This window comes from Prinia subflava, chromosome 1, assembly GCF_021018805.1.
Source record: "Prinia subflava isolate CZ2003 ecotype Zambia chromosome 1, Cam_Psub_1.2, whole genome shotgun sequence".
NCBI lineage: Eukaryota > Metazoa > Chordata > Aves > Passeriformes > Cisticolidae > Prinia > Prinia subflava.
In genome coordinates, this window is record NC_086247.1 from 91,403,506 (window position 1) to 91,426,339 (window position 22,834).

Below are 22,834 nucleotides of genomic sequence, written 5' to 3' on the forward strand. Positions count from 1 at the left end.
AGCAATCTGATACGTTTGGCTGCCCTCAGCCTGAAGGGCAAGTGGTCTTGGTTAAGGGCAGGCACTGGGTTTGGGATTCCAGTATTAACGGGAACAGGAGTTTCAAAATCCAGTCCTTATATTTTTCAAAACAAATGTATTGTCCTGATTCTTATCCTCTATAGGACTTGTCTGTGCCTGAATGTGAGTGGGTGTCTGGGTTTCTGCTTTAACATGAAAGTAGCTGAAACCCTTCCATCAATGAACGTAAGCTATTTTGGAGCAAGTACTGCACATTGATTGGGGCATGGCTGCAGTTATGGTGCTGAAAGTAATGCTTTAGATTATGGATTAAGAAGTGTGTGTTTGCAGAGTACCTAAGGCTGTAGTAAAGTAGAGGTAACTTTTCAAAATAAACCAGAGCTACTCCAGAGCCAAGCCAGTATGATGAGAATCAGACTCCTTTTCTCCCAAGCATCTTACTGTCTGATGGGGGTATTTCACACAAAGTCTTGTCTGCTCACACAAGGACACAGAAACCTCCCTAGGCTTCATGTGGAACTAGCATTTGGCAACCTGGAGTATTTTCTGTTCTGCATGCTGAGGTATATTGTGCATGCACCTTGCTGGTGGTCGTGGGTTTCTTTCCCACAGATGTGACATTTTGGTCATTCTGTTTGTGTGATAGTAGGCTTTGGGGCAAAAGTTAGCAATATGAATAGCAAATATGGAGTTTTTTCTCTCTAGCTAAGTTCTTTGGATTGCACTCTATTCTCTAAATGCTTCATAAGCTTTGTAGAAATAAATGATGTGGACATGGTTGTCTGGCCTTTCTGTCTTGGTGGAGGAAAGTATGTACGTGTCCATATTATTACTGTGAGTTTAAAAGGCAACTGTGAGAAGCAGCAAGCCACTCCATAGGGAAATAAACAGTACTAATGCTTAACCTGGTTCGCAGCTCATTAGTATGCCTCTGATAATATCTGTGGTGTGAGCCTGAGCCCTGTGCCTGCAGTTCACCCTGTCCAGACCTTTCAGTGATGAGACCCAGTGGAGTGTGTTGCTTTGATGTAGCTCGAGAGAACTGCTACAGACTTGCTGTCTCTCTTCTGGAGTGGGGGGTTTTCTTGAATGTGCCTGAAACTTCACAGTGCCTACACGTTGTACATATCAGATCCACAAATATCTCCTGGGCTAGTAGTAATGTGATATGTGAGACCATAATTACAGCTCTGGGCCCATGGATATCTCAGGCACATGCGAACAAAATACTGTGGCAGGCTGCCAGTGTCGCTGTGAACTGAGTCCATCAGACCTCCTTGCATATCCTAAAGCAGACATTGCCTTCAGCTTCGTGAGGCTGAAAGCGATTGTGGAGCTGTGCTTTTCCTCTGGTACTTGCCCAGAGCTGAGTACAGTTCCCTCCTCTTCCTCTGGCTTCCTCATGCTAAAGTGGAGCCCAATATAATGCACTTCACAAATTGCCTTCTTTGCCCTTACATTCATCCCATTTGAAACCTAATCTTGTTTTGGTTTGCAAAGGGAAATTTTGAACAAAACAAGAAAGAACAGATCCAAAGGGAAAGACAGCAATGATATTAAGCTCTGCCTCCAGCATTCTGTATTTCTGCTGAAGCATAGCTGAGCTCCAGTGCTAGACTATGAGCCCTCTCGCTTGACAGAAGCACGGGTCTGAGGGCCATCGTACACTGCAAATTTACCTAGTCTTGGACAAACATTTACAGAGATGCTTGTGCCAAATAACTTTGTGCTGATCAGTAAGAAAATAGTGTTCAGTAATCGTTCTGTGTCTCTTCTAAATGGTTCCTGCATGGAATTTCTTCCTGTGTGTTTCCTGAGCTTGTTGTAGACACAGCCATCATGGATACTTGTTGTACGTGCTTTCTGTTGCAAGGAGATACAAGAGAGCATAGAATCATGGAATGGCTTGGGTTGGAAGGGGCCTTCAAGACTATCTAGTTCCAACCTACCTGCCATGGGCAGGGACATCTTCCACTAGAACTGGTTGTTCATAGTCCTATCCAACCTGGCCTTCCAAGGATGAGACATCCACAGCTTCTCTAGGCAATCTGTTCCAGTGTCTCACTACCCCTCTGAGGAAAGAATTTATTCCTGGCACCTAATGTACATCTCCCATCTTCTAGTTTAAAACTGTTTCACTTGTTCTGTCACTATCTGCCTGTGTAAAAATTACTTTTCCTTGTTTTATAGACCCCCTTTTAGGTACTGGAATGCCACACTGATGTGTTCCTGGAGCCTTCCCTTCTCTAGGCAGAGCAATCCCAGCTCTCTCAGCTGGTCTTTGGAGGAGAGTTGTTTCAGCCTTCTGATCGTTGTCATGGCCCTTTTCTAGACATGCTCTAGCAGGGCCATGTGCTTCCTGTGCTGAGGACCCCAGGGCTGGATTCAGAATTCCAGGTGTGGTCTCACTAGAGTAGAAGGCAGAATCCCCTCCCTTGATCTCCTGCCTACATTGCTTTTGATGCAGCCCAGGGTGTGGTTGGCATTTTGGACTGCAAGCACTGATGCTGTTGACTTATGTCCCAATTTTCATCCATGAGAGCATCCAAGTCCTTTATGGCAGAGCAGCTCTCAATGAGTTCTTCTCGCATTCTGTACCCATGTCTGGGACTACCCTGCCCCAGGTGCAGCACTTTGCACTTGGACTTGTTGAACCATTTAGTTCTTATGCACCCACTTCTCTCATTTGTCTAGATGCTGGTTAGGAGACAGAATACAGAATCACTTTTTACTAGAAGGAAAAATTACCATTTTACTGTCATGCTCATGCTTCTGCCCTTTAATTGAGACTGTCAGTATTTGTGTCTGTTGCAAGGTTTTCTGCCTTTGCTTTGTTGTAAAAATGAGGAGAGGATGGAAGGTATAAGACATGAGTCATTACTCAAGGAGTGGATGTTGTCTGGACGTCTGACAGAGGCTTTGATGATATTCATGTTTGGTTATACAAATTGTTGAATTTTCAGATAGCAACGAAACTTACGGATCTGAAAACATTTATGTGTTCTATATATTTGCAAAAAGGAAAAATCATTGGAACAGAAGAGCTGGATCTGTTTTCAGGGACTGGAATGATTCCTTTGAAGCTACCTCTGCTTACACTCTTATGTACTGTATGTTGCTGTGGTGTAGGGGAGATTTCTTTGCACGTGTATATATAGCTGCAAATAATTCAAAATTACATGCTCTAAATCCCTATGTACATAGAAGGAAAAGCACATTTCATGACAACTAGCATCTATGCTAATCCTTTGCATGCAAAGAAAATTCCAGAATTAAGTAGAAGCAGCGCCACGCAGGCTGGCTCTGGTTATGTCAGAGCAGTAGATGGGGGAGTTCATGTGTTCTGCCTGTGATTAGTTTTTGAAGCATTCTGATGGATGTAGGAAGATGATGAAGAAAAACAAGCCAGTCTTTCCCCCCCTTCAAAAAAAAGAAGGTTACAAATCTGTAGTCATTGGGGAAATGGACTGATCTTGTGGGCTGTTTACCATTGCACTCACTGGAACATTTTTCACATCAGCGGGCGTTCTGCCAACCCCTGATACTGGAGCTCTTCCCCATGGGATTTACCCATTTTAGGGCTAAGATAACATCCATGGGGCCAGCAATAACTTGCTTGCTGAAATTTTGCACAATAGAGAAGATGCAATCTTGCACCCTCTTGACCTCTCCACAGTTGCATTGATGGTTTCAGTGGTGGGGATTCTTCTGTGTTTCCACAGAAAATCTGTGGGAAAGGCAATCGTGCCCTTTGCCAGGAGTGAAGCAGAAGACGCATACATGTACATGATTTAGACAAGGCTACTATAAGGACATGTATTTTTTGGATTGGTCAATGTTTTTGTTGCAAATACCCAAGCAGTATGCATGGCTTGAGCAATTTCAGCCCCCTTGTTAACTTTGCTTATCACATTTTGGGAGGATGGGTCAACAAATTTAAAGAAACATACACTTGGGAAGAGTAGAGAAAAAGTCAAGGATTCTTGTCGTTTCTCAGAATTCCACATCAATGAGGACAAAATGCCTATTTTGCCTATGGGCATTAGTTGTCACGGTTGTAATTAAAAGACCAGCTGGCAGAAAGTTTCTAGAAAGGTTTCTGTAAGACTGTCAGCCTATAATATAACAAGTCTATGAGTTTTCAGTTCTACTTACTCATTTTTCTGAGAGTTTGGGAGGTGGTGCGTCTTCTTTCAAAGATAAGCTCCCAGTTGCTTATCTTTGCACACATAATGCACAGGTCCATTGAAAAACACTCCTTTGGAAACACTCCCATTGTCAGGACTTAGACTGCTTGGCTAAGATCATGTAGACACTAGCCAATTGTTACCAGATGCTGAGGCACTTCAGGCTGAAATCTCGTATGTTTACAAGTTGCTGTTCTCCCTTGTAATTATTTCTGTAGTGAATGTTGAAATTTGGAATTGAAGTGAGGGAGTGATGAATGCAAACCTCTAAATGCATTTGATGGACACTTCTGTTTTATTGCAAGTCTTATACTAACATCTGGATTTCTAAGTAGTTGCATCAAGCCCCTGAGAAACTGTGTTCCCAGTGCTTGGCACAGTACAGGCAAAAATCTTCTTGTGAGTGCTTGGAGCCTGAAGCACAGAGACAGAAGGGGGATGTGGAAAATAGGGTGGGAGAGGGCAGGGCAGCAATGAGACAGCCTTGTGTTGTGCGGTAGACAGTGTCATCCATCAAACAGCTTCTTTACTCAGGTTTAAGAAAATGTCTTATTTGTCTTACACTGTTAATAAAATGCAGAACAAAATAGGTAATATATGTTAAAAATGAGTATTTATAAAAATGGGAATATACAGGTTTTTTTAAAAATATATGGCTGTTAAAGTTAGTCAGGAGTGTAAGACTAATAGTAGTTGAAGGCATTTTTGCTATTCCAGCATAGTTTGCAACTTCTGTTCAGTAGCATGTACAGTAGCATGTACCTATCAGAGGTTAGAGGTGCCCCAAATTCAAAGCCTGGGCACATGGGGCTCCTCCATGCTGCAACAGTGGGCAATATGGAAGGAGTTGCCTGCAGCAGAATTCCTCCCAGGATCTCTCTCCCAGCATGCTGGGCTCTTACCTTTTCCTACGTGTGGGCTGGGAAAGAGGGTGATGAAATGTGAATACTGAGAGTACAAGTAGAGAGATGCTCAGTCAGGGGATTGTTACTGGTGTTTACTTCTCATTTTTGCCTCTGCAGATCTGGCTAGAGTGGGAACTTGTCCTTCCCTCGTTCCCAGTTGCTTTTGGAAGGACTCATTGAGGAGCAGGCAGAGGAGTGGTTTAGGGGTACACCATCATTATTAATTACCAGTCATGAAAAGCAGTAGTAATAGTTACTTTAGTAAGTGTGTTTAATTTCAAAACAGCCTCATGTCTGGGTCTAAACCTCTACTATTGTTTCTTGCCAAATTTCAGCATAATCTGTAGCTGTTCATGTTGTTTGCTTAATGGCAATGTCTTATGTTAGAGATAGTGACTTCCCCAAGGTCTAATCCTCAGATTTTGGTTTTATTTTGGTTACCTCGAATAACAAATTTTCTGTATAATAATGAGTGGTGTATTTGACTGTAAGATTAGATAGGGGCAGATTAAAATATTATATGTATTAGTTTTGTTTACTGAGCAGTCACACAAAAATTGCTATAGAAGGAAAATCAGCTTATTCTGTTATTTCTGTTGATATAAATCCAAAATGGTTAAAAGTGCTTTTCAAAGCTTGCAGTGAAAAAAGTCTGTAGGATGATATTCTTGCAAGGTTGCACTTTCTGTGGCTTGACAAAACAGAATGACAGAGATGTTAAAGGTATCATCTTATTGCAAGCACCGAAAGAAAAATTCTCAGATCACCCCTTCTAAGAATAAACACATGTTTGTCTTTTTTTTCAGCAGATGGCTTTCAGTGCATTTTGCAGAATTCAGTGGAGGATCAGTTTCATTGTTCCTGTCAGTTGAGTTGTTCCTTAGCTTCTGGCAAACTCTGCATGCTTCTCTTGACGCCAAGAAGTTTCTTGCTGGCCCTTTGGAGTTCTGGCTTTGTGTCACATCTCTATTTGCCTTGACCTGCCTGCCTTGCAGTCAGGACACTGCCTGCTCCAGGCACAACTTTGGCAGTTTCCAGCCAGGGGACCCCGAGAGCCCAATTAGCTTCTTGTTAAAAGAAGAGTGCAACTGCAATCGCATGAAGCTGGTCCCTCTGTTTTCCACTGCTTTTCCACTGTTTTCCACTGCTTTCACTTTAACAATGCATGTTTACAAATATCTCCTAAAAATCCTTGATGTTATAATAGGCCAATGTTGCAAATGTCTTCTGAACACACCCTATCTAAACTGTAAACATTCCAGCTCAGGGATTTAGCATATCCCAAGGTTTTGTTATCCGATTAACAAAAATAAACATTTTTTTCTGTGTCAAAGGCAAATTGTTACATCTGACTTTCTATTCCAGTCTCAGCAGAGTCAGCTAGCCAAGTTATCAACCCATGTGACCTCCCAAAAGCTCAATTCCTTTTACTTAGTAAATGCCACAGTTACCAAAAGCCTTCATGTGGTCTGAAAGAAAGATCTATAATTTGTAATTTTGAAGAATTTGTTTTTATTTAATAGTGGTATATTACCGCCTGTCAACAGGATGTTAAAAGTAAAGTGCACCAAACCAGTTTGGGTGGAAATTCCTTATAGCTTAGCATTAACATAGGGTGCATAGTGTCATTAAGAACAGAGGATGTTATTTAGAAAAGCTTTAGATTTTAATCTCAGACCTAGTAACCAGTACTTGGTATAATTTTGTTGTTTGAATATGTTTTGGAAATATTTGGAAATGTTTGATGCCAAAACACTCTAGTTCTCATGTCTGGCTGCACTTTGTTTCACTGCATTTTGTGCTGATCAACTTTGCTGAGCGCTGTGACCAAGATGAACATAAAACCTTAGGGGAATCCTGCTGTTGACCTCCTGCAGGACCAGACGTGTCACCGTAAGCCTGTGCCTGGGGCCAGCACCATCCCACTGCCCAGGCACAGTAAGCCTGGTACATCTGGGTCACCTGAGATTGAAACCCCCAGGCCTGCCCAGGGCTCACACCCAGTAGATGTGATGCAGGAAGCTGTGGCTTTCCAGCCTGTCAGTGTTGATAGTGCTGTGTCCAGAACTTGGATATGGCCTAGTTTCAAGCACAGAACTGAGTGAAAGTGGTGGCTTCTGCAATATGGTCTGACCTCATCCCAGGCAGGATGTACTGCTCCCATTCTCAGGGATTCAATGAGTGTTGCCATTGAGTCGCTCCTGTCAGTATTAGAAAGAGTCAAATAACATGTTTTGATTATGCATTTCAGTTTAGTAACAGGCTGAGTTATTTCTCTTTTAGTTGACACTTTTTTATCTTTAAGTGATCCAAAAGTGCTTTTCCTAGCTCCCTTAATCTGTGAGTAGCAGCATTTATTTCACCATTAGCTGATAGATTCCCTGTTCTTGGACTCTCCTGCTTTTTAAGAGTGGAAGGGGGAAAACTCCACTTTTTTCCCCTCTTGCCTGTTCTCAAGCAGTATTGCAAGGAAATCTATAAAGGATTCCCACAGTTACAGAGTCACAACTGTTTCAGGAAAACAAAATCTATTCTGCTATGTTCAGTTAATATTCATGGTCATCTTGCAAAAAACCCACCTCCCTTTGGAGATACTGACATATAGGGTCACAAGAAGTTGCTGTGAAGAGCTGGTGTTCTAAATTTTCAAAGTTATTCATACCTCATGGTATTTCAGTACAGTAGTTATCCAACCAGTGTACTCTCAAAGCCTTGTGGAGACAGATATAAGTGTGTCCGAGTGGTGTTTTGGTTTATTAGATTGTTTTGGAATGATTGGGTGCGTGTGATATTTGCAAAGCTGTTCAATGTGTGTTTTAAATATCCCAAAGTGCTGGTATAAAAATGCCTGGCAAAAATCTGGATCATATTCAATGAATGCTATGAATACTGAATTACTATAGTCAGTCCTTTAACCTTTTTTTTGGGGGAGGGTGAGGGCAGGACAGGTTGTGCAAGAGACTTTCCACTCACTGCATTCCTTTAAAAGTATTTGATATATTTATTTTTTGGTTGCTAGCATGATATGAAAATACTCCATATTGCTACTGCTTCTTGAACAGCAGCTCAAGGTTTTGGATTTTTTTTCCCAGGCATTCCAATGAAAACAAGTGAGAGAAATTGCCTTTGGAGTGTTCTCATGTACCAGCATATTTACTTAGTGTGCTTGTCCTTTAAACAAGTTTTCTGACAATAAAAATTTTACAGCATAGAAAGCCGTCATGAAATATTATACATCTGACTTTTCTTTAGCCTTACTGAAAGATAACAGATATTGAAATGCTTTTATTCTCTCTAATGCTTCAGCTTGGTAGCATATTATGGTAATCCAGAAATGGGTTCTTCTCGTACATGCATGTAATCAAATGCTTGCTGTTTTAAGCCTCAGATATAATACAGTAATTCTGAATATATTAAAAATGGATTTAAAATGAGACCTTCTATTTGTGGATCTGGTTGCTTTTTTTTTGAGACCGTGATTTCAGGAAGTCTAAGTACTTGCTTAATTTCTTAATAACCTCATTGCAATAAAGCAGAACATTCAGACTTTGATACACAGGAGCACTTAAACATATGATTAAATGTCATTCTTGAAGATGAAGGCTTTTTTAAATTGCAGCTTTAATCATATGTTTTATAGCCCAACTGGATCACTGCCTGATAAGTAATGCTGTATGGACTGGATAGGTAGCTCTGTAGGCAGTGCATATCATAAGGAGAAACTAATGCATCCTGGGTTAGTGGTCTGTCTGTTAGACCACAGAAGCTCTAGTGCACTTGAGCCGGACTAACTCTCTGAGCAGAGATGCTGAGTTTAAAAAAGCTGTCTTAGGAATGAATTTTGAATGACGTTATCTTGAGAGGAGTTGGGACAGCTAAGGACTTGTAACCAAAACTGGTAATGATGGTGTTTCACTGAAATTGATAGAAATGTGGGTTTCTGACAGCTGTCTTCATAAGCCCTAATTTCATAGCTCAGTTTATATCTTGTAATTTGACCCCATTATCTTAATACCACTGTGTTACATTTTTTAAATCTTTCTGTAATTGCTCTTTTTCCCCAAGGGCCTGATTTTTAGCATTGGTTTGGAACACTCATGTTTTTCAGGTAGTTTTCTTTTTCTATTTTATTTTTTCAAGGAGGGTACCTTGGTTACAGGAAACAACAGAATCCTGAGTGAACAATATCAAACCGGGTTTTTCTATGGCACTGAAGTAATTTCATAATGGGTGGAGTACTTGAAAAATCTCTAGGGCATGAGAAAGGATTACTTGCAGTGCTTGCAAATGTTTCTCTAAGAGAGTTTTGTAAATACCTGGTACAGTAAATAGGAGTGTTGCACACATGCTGTGAGTGTGTTTTGATGCTATTTTTTTTTTTTTGTAAAAGGGGGAAGTGCTGTGCTGGATGTTAGCCCCACATGTATCCTTATACCTGTTTTCTATCTCACCATGTTTATGCAAGTTCCACATGCCTGGGTGCTGGTTTATGGGTGTACTGGGGCAGAGGGCCCTCTCAGGTCTCACCCACATGCCAGCCCACAGGCAAAAATACGTTAAGGACCGTTTTTGTTCCATTCATGTTTCCTAGAGCAATGTGTCCCATACTTGTGCATTTCTTGGCTTCCTTTAAACTCTAATTGCAGGTAAAAGCATACAGCTTGACTAACTTCAGCAGAATTGTTTGTAAACACAAGACTTGAAGTAGCTTGTCCAAGAGCTCTGTTTTTTGCAATTGGATGCAGCATGTGAAAAATGAAAGCGTAACTTGTGGTGCTGAACATACTCCATTCATTCTCCTCCAGCTTCAGTGCAGGAGGCTCTAATGATTCCATGTGATGTTTCTAAGTGATGAAAATCACATTCAGACACTTTTTTTTTTGGCCGAATACAGTGAGCTGGTTGCAGGCACACTGACAATGTCCTGATGTTGCGGTTCAGGAGACTGCCTGGCTTGTTTTCTCTATCGAATATACAAAGTAACTTCTGTTCTTTGGTAGTAGTCATGGTTTGAGGCAGCTGGGCAGACTCAAGTGAGCCTTTGTGTGACTGTAACAAGGATGTCACCTTAAAATTCCTGCTTACAGGGAGAGTTTCAGCAGTAGGTTGTATCGATTTTTGATACCTCTGTGTAGCTGGGGTGGCTTGACCTTTTCTGTCTCCCAGACACCCACCCAGCTGCTCTCTCACCCCCATCCCAGGGAGTTAGTAGTTTCCACCTCGGGACACTAGTGCCAGGATTTGCAGTGAGTACCTGTCTAGAAGCAGGCACTGCAGATATTTGCTCTTAGGAAGTAATTTTCAAGGTTAGACATCAGACATTCTGCTGTCAGGAGGCCCTGAAGGCCAACAAGTTCTGCATTCCTTCCTCCAGTGCTTTTCTTCTGTTTTTCACTCAAAATCTCCATGCTTTTGTGTTAATGTTTCTGCTTGTACTTACCCTTCTCAGCCCTTTCTGCTTTGAGCACACTCTAACATTTTCTTGCTTATGGGTAATGTTGAGATGTTTCAGTGCTTCAAGAAAGCACGAAGCTTTGTCACCTCCCAGAGACCAAGCAAAAATTTCTGCAGGCAGATGAATGAAATGGAGACATTGCAGGTCTGAGTGCTTGGCAAGCTGTGGTGACTGAGCAGTTTTACACCCCCACAGCGCTGACCCTCAGTAACTCGCTCACATTCGTTCAGCCTTTTGGTCCTGCCTTCTCCTGTGGCATCAGCACCATCAGGGTCACAGCTAGGGAAGTATGAGTCTTCTTATGAGGTGAGCAGCATACAATGTCAGGAAAGATGTCCAATTTCCTGGAAATCCTGTGCAGTGTGAAAGGAGTATGATCTGCGTGTGTGTGAGTGTATGAGGCTGATAGAAGTAGACAAAAAAAAGTGGGTCTTGAGAGTTCCTGAGTGTTTACGCATGCCAGGGCAAGTTTGACCCTTCCTTGCTATGATTCACACTGGTACAGGATTCAGACCAGTATATTTCTCTGGATTAGAAAGCCCTCAAGAAGTGTTTTTCCATATTCCACGACATCCCACTGAAGCCTGTGCTGCTGTTCCGTGGAGTATTTTGCAGAGCTGACGTGCTGCACTAGAGTGTCAGTGACACATTCATTGCTTTGTTTGGGATGCTTTCCTAAACAGGTCATTTGTGTTTGTAAGCGTGAAAGGGAAGGTTTTAATGTTTAACAATGTGTTGTACTTGTATGAGTGTCCATGGTTTTTCAGAAACTTTACATTCTTTTTAATATCTGATCACTTTTGTTCATATCACCAAATATAGAATGGGCTTTTACTTTTTGTTCCTAACTCATTCCTCAGTGACTCCCTCTTCCCCTGCACAACACATACACGCAACCTGCTTTATTTTCAATCTAACCTATTGGCAACTCACTGGTAATTACAATAGGAATTTTAATCCTCTGTAAAGGGGACTGATGAATCTGTAATTAAGTAATGACCGTCTGTGAGATAAGCATAGCAAAGTGAAAGCCATAAAAATTCAGAGCAACAGCTTCCCTGCAGCACCTGGAAAAGTCAGTTCTGCCAGGCTGATAAAGTTGAGGAGATAGTTGGAGAGACTGAGAAAGGACAATGCATTTTGAAGTGTTGGGGAAGAACAGGAGTAGAGGCTGGGAAATGGAGAAGGATATGTCTTTCTTTCCCTGCTGTTATCACCATCTGATCTGATGATGATGAGAATGAATCTCCCCTGCTTTCAGACCTGATTTCAGAGCCCAGCTGCTGTTGAATGGGGCTACTGTTCTCCATAACCCTGAGCTCTTCCCCTGTCATGTGTCCCTTGGCAGCAGTAGCAAAAGTCCCATTTCTAGTGGGCAGAGGCAAGGACCAGTGGGCTGGGTTGCTCTGGGAAAAGGAGCAGGCCATGACTCTGCTCTCCCTTTGACAGGCAGGTGTTCAGTGCTAACAGGATGGCTTTGCCTGTGCCAGCCTGACCTGGAGAGCTGCTTGTGGACAAGCTGGCCTCTCAGGGACCATGGAAGGAGCGCTCTTTCTGGTAGCTACAGTCTTCCAAGGGCTGAGAAGGCAGGACATGGAGCTGTCTCCATGTTCTCTGATCCTGTTCGCTTTGTTTGATGAACTCCAATACAGTTAATGAGGCTGTGGTGAGAGGAGCCAACCTGGGCTGTCTGGGGCTGGATCCTCTGCTGTGCCAGGCTTGCTTGGTGCTGTCTGCTGGAGATTTCCACAGGGTGCTCTGCCTATTTTAGGGAGAACCTCAGCTGTGCTCTGGCATCCTGGTGTGAGGGAAGAGCGAATGTGTGGAGGGACAGGGAGCAAAACTGAATTGAACCGTCAGTCTTCAGGGACAAGGGTTATCATCAATGGCAATGGGATATCATAATGAGTCCCTACAGCCATCACACTGTGGCATTAGGCTGCTACTAGTGCGGAGTGGTGTATCAGCAGCCTGCTCTTCACTGTCACACTGAGTGCTGGATTTAGGCCATCTAAAATTAGCTCCTAGCCCTAAACCTCAATCATACACCTGAATCTTCCTACAGCTGCCTTAATGCTGCCTGCATGCAGGGTTATAACCCTTTTAGTTATAAGAAGAAAACTGACTTTTTATCCATTCCCACATCTTGAAATATTCCTACCTGTTCTTTTGTGCATCTGTCCTTTTAGCATTGCTGCCTTTTACTGTGTAAATGAAGAAATTTCAGGTGAGTGCAGAGTGAGGGTGAGTAGCTCACCTGTACAGATGCAGCTGCCATTGAAAAGCAGCCTGAGTAAATATGTTACAGTTCTCCTAAATACTGAGATAACGTCTAGCATGTAGGTTTAATAACAGGTAGTTCCTGATCTGCCGTAGCATTTCCAGTGACTCAGGGTTTCCCCCCACCCTATTGCGGTAATTACAGAAGATTGTTGCAGTTCCTGACTCAGAGGGAGGCTTCCTTCTAAGGCTTCTGGCCATGCTGGAGCTCCAGCTCTGCAGCTGTATGCAGCAAATTGAGATGGGCATCATGGTAGCAGGGCCCAGAACAGCAACAACAATAATGTGGGAATAGTGTATGTTATGAACAGTGATGGCAAGCCATAAAAAGAGAGTTTGCTTTGTATTTGTGGTCAGGAATTTGGTTGCAAGAATCTTGGCCATGACGCTCATGTCTGTTAAAACTGTTTGTGCTTACAAGAAAGACATTCCAAGGTACAAATCTGACGGCTTCTCTGACAGACTAGGCTAGGAAATTGCCAAGCATAAAAATTAAAAAGGGGTAAGTGTTCTCTGACCCAGATTTATTGTGATTTTGTGGCTTTTGAAGAAAAAGTATCTTCCTGCAGATTGTGGGAACACAGGGCATGAGGCTTTGGGGACAAGCCTGGGGATGGGGCTCAGCTGTGAGTAAGGTTATGAGGTGGGAGGCACAGGAAAAGGTTCCACAAACTGCATGAGCCCCATCATTCTTCCCCTAGGGAGGAACTCAGCAGGCACTGCAAGTCAGTATGTCACATATGCATTGACAGTCTGCAGCTGCGTTGGCCACTCTGGCAGCCACAGAATGGCAGCAGGGACGTGCTGCAAAATGTGACCTGACAGCCCTGCCCAGACAGTGCTCAGGACTGCAGGGGAGGCCAGCAGAGGAGGACCAAAGGGCTCAAGTCTCTGGTTTGCCTCATGAGATGTCAGATCTGACAGGCACATCAATAGGCCTTGATTGGTTTCATGTTCATGAAGCCTTCATGCAGCTTTTCAGAATTAGTAGAGCTGCACTCTTGGTGCTGCTGCAAGCAGCTGTGCACAGTTGGCCATCAGGTCTCTGCTTGTAAAATATGCGTGAAGGTTGCCTTGCCATCAGCAAAGTTTATTCAGAAGCAGGTCTGTGGAAGTTGGGCCAAGTTTCTTAGAGGTGGGGATAGATTTTCTTGTGCCTTAAATACTGTGGAAAACCCCACTGTGCTGAGGTGAGCAAAATCTGCAAATAGGCTTTGCATTGTTTGAGCTTAAGCACAAGGATATTCTCTTAAATTCCTTTTCCAGTGTCACTGTGTAAGAATGAGGGTCTTAAGAATTTTTATGACTATGGTGCAATGTTTTGAAATGCTTAGGCCAGAAAGCATTACATGCAGGCATGACAGTTCTATTTGCTGCTCATCAAAGAAGAGCAATTTCATCCCCAAGCACTGCTGTGACGTGTCGTGAAAACATGGCTCTGGTGAGCATCTCTCTGTTGAAGTGCTAGTGCACTTGGTTCACAAACATCAGTTAAATGCCTCAGGAGCCTATGAAATAAAGAGAAGAGCTGGATGCCAGGAAGTGGGATGCGCAAAAGCTACTTTCTGGCGTCATTAAGGTGATGCAAAAAAAGAGGGCTGCACATGAAATGCTCTTACTCATTTGTTTAAGTTCCAGCCGTGTGTGAAGTAGCACATGCAAGCAGAAGCCCTTTCCTGGGTTTAGATGCCTTCACCACCCCTCTTGCAATAGAGTGCCAGCCCTATCTCAGTGACAGCTCGTGGAGAAGGTGGAATTCCTGGTGCCCACCACCTACATTGCACACTAAATGTTTGAAGTGCTTGCTTCGAAAGCGAGAATCTGTTCTTGTCTTGCACTGCCTAGGGGAGTTTCCAAGCCACTCCACTGTAATAGAGAGTGGGAGTAGAGACACTCACTGGAACTGTGTGGGAGTAATGAAGGCTGGAGGATCCCATTTGGGTGGGAGGAATATGGATCCGAAACTCATTTGAAAAGGTAGAGTGAGAGATAGATATATATAAAAATATCTAGATAGATAGATGTATAATGCCCCATCTGTGTGAGTTTTGTTTTGTGTTTGTTTGGTTTTATCCTTTGCTTTGGTGTTAAGCAGCCTGACTGAGGTGCTTTGTGCCAGCAAGGTGAATGTTCTCAAAGAACCCAGCCAGTTCAGGTCTTCTTGGTAAATTTTGAATGGCCTGAAGTTGAGACTGGTCCCAAGATGTTGAGTAGTACATTTGGGTATGCAGGTACTTTTGTGGATCTGAGATGTGAATTCGCAGAGCGGTGGAAGTGACTGCATGGCTTGTGCGATCTTTCAGCTGCTGATTTCTCTTTTCAGGCTGAGTGCACCATTTACGACTGAATGGGCTCTGCTGGGAAGGCTTGTCCTCACACCATGACAGCTGACAAGTCAGAAGCTGGAGAGTTAGCTCTGGAGCCTCTCCTCACTTGCAAGCTATGTCTCTGTGAATATTCCCTGGATAAGATGACCACTCTTCAGGAATGCAGCTGCATCTTTTGTACAGCGGTAAGATCTGTCAGTGCCTTTACATTGCAGAAGTGGGGTTGTGGGAGAGGGACAGAACTGTGAGGTGGGATTGCTTGTCTTGTACAAGAAGCATGTGTTACCCATGCTGACACAGGATGCTTTTCTAAAGAGCATTTGGTGTTAGCCTGTCTTGCCTTATTTAAAAGATTTCTCTTGTCATTTTGCTTTTGATAATTTGTAACTAACATATATTCCCATAGCAATTACTAGTAAAACTCAGTAATAAAAGGGAAAAAGATGCAGTTTAAGAGTGTTGGAGAACATACACAGTTTGCATCCAATCTCAGTATTTACTTTTTTCTGAAGCAAAACATTGAAGCATCATAGGATAGCTGTGAGCTTTTGTTTCCCTGCTATGCTTTTTTGAGTTCTCAGAGACCTTTAAAGTCTTCTATGTAACATTTAAGGGCAATCAAAAAACTTAAACAAAAATGGCCTGTTGAACTTTTGCCTCTGTGCTGCAGAGATGTTGTCCAGGTCATGCAATGCCTATAGTAGTCAGTAAGGACTTTTTGGCCTGCAAAAAAATCAAATAAATCAAATTCAGATCAAATAAAGCTGGTGGAAATGATAGAGGGAGAGGTTGAACGAGCTGATAAAAGCCCTACAGATAGTAGTACTCTTCTGGTCTCTTTGTCAGCATGGGAAAAATGAACCTAGTTTCTGTGGTGATAGTGACTTTGATGTACCTCACTAATGGTAACTAATGTTCATCACCTGAAAACAAGTCGGAAGTCACTGGAGGATGTTGGTATGGTGTTTGTTTTTCATTTGCTTGCTGGGTTTTTTTTTTTTTGGTTTGGGGTTTTTTTTTTTGTTTGTTTGGGTTGGGTTTTTGTGTGTGTGTGTGTGTGGGGGGTGTTTTTTGGTTTTTTTTTTTTTTTTTTTTTTGAAGGGGAGTGGGTTATGGGTTTTTTTAAATGTACTTGATTTTATTTTTAAAAAACAAACTGAGGACAAGCATCAAGCAAGTATGTATAAGTTTTACCCTTGGTTGTTTGAATTTGTGAAGAAATTTGATATTTGTGAAGCCAGCTAGGGTGAGAGAATATCTTCAATTATGCTGAATTCAGGGTAGCTTAAACAGGATAAGAATCAAGCTGTGTGTCTCAAGAAAGTAGGATAAGATTGATTAATATGCATTTCAACCTGAACTTCATGAAGTTTGTTTTCCATACCTACTTGCACAAAACATTTCTGTATTTTAGTTTGTAACAAAAGTTTCAAGAACACATACCTAAAAGGCAGGTGTGAAAATACTGCTTTAAGTACAAAAAAAAGAAAATTGGAGAAGTTGATACTTTTACAGTGGTCCCACTCCTATCCAAGAACTCAGTGTCTCTGATTTAGTATCATTAATGGTACATTAACCTCAGTGTTAGCTGGGTAGAGTAACCCTTAGGGGAGGGTGGGCTGCTGAGGACTGTGCCAGGCAGAGCTGGACTCTGCACTCCAACAGGACACTGGCCAAAGGGAGGGGTCAGGATGGCTGGGGATGTTGCAGTGCCCACATGTCCCATGTTGGTGCCACAGCTGCCACTGCATCCACACACTCCTTCCCTAGCCAGCACCAGGAAGAGTGTCTGCTGTGAGCTGGGTGCTCCAGTGCTGTGACAGTGACGTGGAGGGCACAGTCACACTTACTTGGCATCTGCACAAACTTCACTGACTTTGTCTGAACCAAGAGCTAGCTGTGAGTGAGCCCAAATGCAGCTGGGAGAAGTCTTTAGACACGCTCTATTTATTTCTGTGGGCAGAATATGTCTCAACTGTGTTTATGCTCCAAGTCCAGCCTTTGTCTGACTGTTGTCTGTGTCCAAACGTCCTCCCGATGGATGTGTCTGGGCTGATGCATGCCCAGACATGTAGATCTTGTATCCTATAACAAAGAGGGCTCTGGAAACTCTTAACCTGGCTACATTGCTTTCTGTCTTGAGGCCAGAGCAGTTTCTGGGAGGCCATATGAGTTGCACTTTTGGGCAGCCTCCAAAAAGCAGTGTCAGGAGCAGCTTGACATGGAGTGCTGGGACTTGCATGAGGGATTGCTGGGGGCACAGCCTGCAGCAGCTCTACTGGTGTGCCATGCCCTAAATTTCTTCTCACCCATGCCAGGACATTTAGATACCTTCACACTACACTTAAGAAAGATTTTGGGGCAAGAATATCCACTGTGAGCTATGGAGTTGAGCACAAATCAGTTTTGCAGTTTTTCAGCCAGCAGTGCACTCAGCTTGTATAGCTTATTCTTCTCTCACTAAGGGTAATTTTATAGATCCAGGAGTAGTATTAAACTTGAAATAGAAAAAGTCTTGACATGATAGGTTCTGCTCTAATAAGCTGGAACCATTGCTTTTGTTAATTTTTTGTTCTATTACATACAAAGTATTTTTTTTTCTTCCTAACTCTAATGGTGATGCTGCAATGATGATTGTTTTTCACAGCATATGTGGCTGCGGAAATAATTGGAAATTGTTACTGTCTAGATATCTGTGGGGGTGAGGTTATATTTCCTTTCCATTTGTAGCCTGTAAAAGGCATTCAAACTAAGAATTGTGTACAGCTATTTTTTTCAGCTTAGAAACCCTTGCAATAAACAAAATACCCCATAAAAGCTGTGTCTAGCCAAAGTAAGTAAACTGTGTTTTAGAATGTGTATGTTTGCATTTTGGTGGAATGTTGATAGTAGGGCAGGAGTTTTTCAAATAACTATAAACATTTTTACTCTCTCTGTTCTCAGCAGAAAAAGCAGATGGCTTGCAGAACATACTTGCCGTCTTACTTGGTAGCTCAGTCAGGTCTGAAGAGGCATCAGCCTTGTATTTTTCAACATGTGTTGCACTTGGCATGAGATTCCACTGCAGTGTGAGATAAAGCACACATTTACACATCCCAAGAATTCAGAAATGGCTGCAGTGTACCTAATGACTTGGTTTCATTGGGTTTGTATTAGTTGTGAATGAATGACTGATCTCTGAAGAGGGTTGGGAAGGGATGTGAGATATATTTTATATGTGAAAGTTTTAGAGGACTGAACTTCACATTATTCAGTTCCTTTCCTGTATCTATAAAACCTTTGCAGAGTGCCACACTGTGATGCACACTTTTACATATGGATATTCAGCAATATATGTACTGCTTGCAATTTTATGGTCTCTTTGTCACTTTAACTTGCCCCTTTCCCAAAAGGGGAGGGGGTCTCATCTGTTTCTGATACTGCTCATCTTGCTCCTTGTCTTCTCACTCATCCTTGTATATTTGGGGAATTGTCCTTATCAGCAGTCCTTTAGGTTTACCTTGTACTGGAATTTCTTCTTCCTTGGTTATGCAACTACTCAGGTTTTGGCTCCCATGGTGGTCATGGGCTCACATATGTATGTGAAATAGTTATACACTCTGTGTGTCCACACCATTATAGTGTTAAAAAATACAGTATTTTAGTGCACTTTAATACATCTGGGTCCAAAGCAAACTAATATTAATTACTTCTTGATTGATCCATCTTGATCTCCATTAATCCATTTAGAGAATAATAGTTTGAATATTATACTTATTTCTAATAACATTTCCTAAATGCTTGCTCTTTTCCTTCCTTCTTGCCCAGAGAGCTCTTGCAGTGCCTCACTCAGGTAAGACTCAGGAGTGCTCTGGTGGGGCCACCCTCCCTGCTTTGCCTTTGCACAGCACACTGGGTGTTGCCCAGGCTTTGGTGCTCATTAGACTGTCTGAAAAGCGTGCATCTAGAAGACTCCTGCCTTTTCAAAACATGGTTGAAACTGGGAAAGCAGCAGGGAGAGACAGTGATTGGTGTGATCACCTGCATCTCCATCCCCTTGGCTGGAATTGTGACTGGTGTCCGGCACAGCATACTCGACCCTTTGGAAGAGAGAAGTGCAGGACTGGCAGTAACACTGGAAATACCAAGGGCCCTGTGAAAGACTCGGTGTGAGTCTGTAGCCTGTAAGCAGTCATGGAGGTGAGGTTTTTAGCAGGTGGGGTAAGATTGCCCTGGTGACAGGAGGGAACTAGTGCAGTGCTGTTGCAGAAATGTGGTCTTAGAGGTCAGTAAAAACCCCAGTGTTGGCTTGTCCCTGCACACCAATTCTTTCCAGCTTTTTCGTTCCTCTTTTCTTCCCCTCCTGTTAAGCATTTCAGGGCCCCAATGAAAGCTAGGTGAGCAGTAAATGGGATTGCTGCTGTTTATGTCAAGCAGCAGCTCATGTCCATCTATCTTGTGTGTTATTTACTGGCACATGGTTTGAGATGTCGAAGACAATGTGTAACAAACTGAAAAGATGCTTTCAAGTATGTTATTCTGTGTTTTTGGCACAGGTTTATGCAGAACTTAGCATGATTCACGCTTTTGTTTTTTTCCCAGGCAAATTCTTTGTTGAGTCTTGTACTTCTGAGAAGTGTGTGAGGCAACTAGGTTACAAAATGTGCAAAACAAATACCATGATGATCTACCTGTTTGTTATTTTTGTGCATACAGTGCAGTCCAAATGAGATTAAACTTCATGCAGCCTTGAAAGAAGAAGTCAGTATGCAAGCCCAGGTAGCTTCTGTGCTGTCTTGAGTTTCTACAAGTAGGAAGTGTTCCAAAGGCAGTTGGAGAACAAGTTTTTCTGCTGTAGCTTTGTGTGACAGCAAGACTAGGGCTAGACATGGGCTCCAAAGGCTCCTTTGCTGCTGTGGACAGTGTGGTGCCGTGGCAGCCACCTGCATGGGCTTTGGGGCTTCAGCCTTGGAAAGAGGCTGCTGCCAGCTACTTTTTCTAGAGGAGGAGAAGAAACTTGTATAGAAATGGGAGTTTCTTTGTTGGAACTTAATCAACAGGACACTCTAAGGCTCCTCTACTTTCCTTAAGCTTTCCAAGAGCAGCTGTGCATTGTCCTGCCTCCTTTGGGTGGCTGAATTGTGACATTTTGCCCTTAGTGCTGTGAAGTTTCAGATAGCTTGTGGAGGGGAGCACTAGAAAACTGGAAAAACTGATGTGAGGGGTCTTCACAAAAAACATGAGCAGAAAAATCTGAGACCAGAGGAGACTGAGCAGATCAAGGACAAGGAAGAGGCAGATGGCAAAAAATGGGATACCTGCTAAGTGAAACAACTGTATATGAATAATCCACTGAAATAACACTTAGTAAAATTTATTAGTAAGGGAATATTTGGATCTGCCGTCATCTAGCTGACACTGGGTTTTAGTATCACTTCTGTTTCTTTGTGCTCATTTTCAAGAAGGGGTTTGTTCTCCTCTTTTTCTCCCCATCCTATGAGACACTTTCTCACAACTGCACCAGAACACTGACTACCTTTTCCTCCTCCTAAATATACCTTGTGCTGCAGTGCCCCACTTACTTTATATAAAGCTCACCTCAGGTTATTTTCCATTTAGAAGTGTTGACATTTGGGATTTTTTTTTCCCATCTCAACATTTGAAATATGTCAGAATATTTTTTTTCAAGTTTAAAAAAAGAGAATTCCTACACCTGGTAATATTGGCTCTGAGCACAGAGCACTTCTGTAGTAATTTAGATGGTTTAAGAACTTCTTGCATTTCTGTGCAGAGTAACACCAAAGGCAGAGTTGGGGTATCAAAAGAGTACAGATGTATCCATTGACTTTTGATGGATACTGCTATTCAGGAAGAGGGCCTGCATGTTTCTGAAGTCAGTAGAGGTGGAAGCCTCTGGATTGTGGCCAAGGGAAGACAGCAGAAAGAGGGAACTAATGTTTTAATGACAGCATTGCATCGATGGAGTTGGTGTTATCTCCATTTAACCAATGAAGAAATCGATGTGAAGTGAGTTGTCAGTGCCTTGAAGTGCCACAGTAACTGAGCCAGACTGTGACATAAGCCTCATGCTCATGTCTGTTTGGTAGCTGTTGGCAAGGCCAGGTTTGGCCTGACACGGATTTTTGGCAAGTGAAATTATATTTTGCAGCTGGGTCTATTTTGTAAAGGGTGAGTTTCTCTGGTCCTGTTCTCTGGTCCTTTTCTGTTTGATGGTACCACTTCATGGCAACAATTACCAGGAACCTTTCCTGCTTTTTATGAGAGGCTGCAAAGATGTGTTGGGCCATGAGTAAATTGGTTTCAGACTGTGTTTCTGAGCAGAATTTAGCATCACTGGTAGATATGTTGAGACAAAGCTGATTACAATGTATTTCTCAGGTACATTTGAAGGGTCCCATAAAAAATAGGCTTTTGGACCAAGAGGAGGCAATTATGCCATTGTCATGTTTGCTTAGTGTTTTCACTTGGTCGTGACAAAAATAAATTCTTGTTAGTGATATTATTCCTTCCCTCATACTGAGCCATGGACTGACTGCATGTTCTTTGAAGCTACAGGGGCATTTTTTCACTTTCTTTCAAGCATCTTTCTTGATAAAACTTTTATGTGGCCTGATCTTCTATCCATTTGATCTTCTATCCATTCATTTATCACTGTATCTGGTCCTCAGCAGTTAGAATAGAGACTGGGCAATATGCACATTTCATTGGAATTTTGTTTCTGACTTTAAACTGTGCCTATCATAAGTCTATCTGTAGCAAATTAAGAAATTTCTGTTTTTGTCATGTAGTTTCTAAAAACTTTAATTGGAAAAGCCTCACTTTTTTTTTCCAAGTGAAGTGCAAATCCCTCCATCTAATTGCCAATTCACTTGTTTCATCTAGTTTTAAGACCTTGTGAGAGATACTCGAGAAGTTTGAGTACCACACGTTGAAAATGATCCATTTTGGTGATGCACCACGTGGAAGTGCACATGTCACGGCAATGATGAACACATTATTAAACATTATATAGATCTGCCATAAACACTATCAGTACTGTCTAGGGGAGTATATTTATCCTTGTACACATTTGATTAGATACTGGGTGGATTAGGTGGTTAAATTTAATTCTGACGTCAAGTGTCTCACCAAAATTAGCAATACTAGATTGTGTACACACTGACGAACAGGTAATATTTCTAAAGTGTAAGAATAAATGAACCTTATGCATTACTGAATCATTACTGAATAAAAAGTACTTGACCACGGCCCAGAACTAAAATAAAAACTGAATTCCTGTTGGTTCATCTGTTCTGAATCATGAGACACTCTGGAATGTCAACTGAAAAGTTAAATATTCTCTCCATATACAGTATTTCCATGCCCTGCCCCCAAACCTGGAGTTTGTAAAAAAGCCTAGGCTAAACAAAACCCAAACCCCAAACAAATACAGTTTTGAGAACAAATCTGGAAGAGAGATTTAACGTTGTAAATCAGTCCTGTGGATATTAAGAGGGAGACCTGTTTTTTTTTTTTTTTTTTTTTTTATGGAAATTGTCTTTAAGTTACATGTTAGGAGGAAAGACCTTCTTGTTTTGGCAAGATGCCTTCAATCATTTTGTGCATTTTCACATTTAATGTAGATCATGGCCTAGTGCTGTCTGGAAAATACTGTAGATC

At 42.2% G+C, this 22,834-nt stretch overlaps 1 protein-coding gene across 8 annotated transcripts in view; it reads left to right on the plus strand.

Annotated features, from left to right (window-relative positions):
- The window catches only part of RNF144B (ring finger protein 144B), a 90,103-nt gene that overhangs the window by 38,233 nt on the left and 29,036 nt on the right, over positions 1-22,834 (plus strand). For all 8 annotated transcript variants that reach the window (XM_063403366.1, XM_063403394.1, XM_063403402.1 and 5 more), the window contains one exon: positions 15,172-15,360. In XM_063403366.1, the coding sequence (XP_063259436.1) occupies positions 15,196-15,360 (165 nt within the window). In that variant the 5' untranslated portion in view covers positions 15,172-15,195. The remainder of the gene's footprint in view (positions 1-15,171; positions 15,361-22,834) is intronic.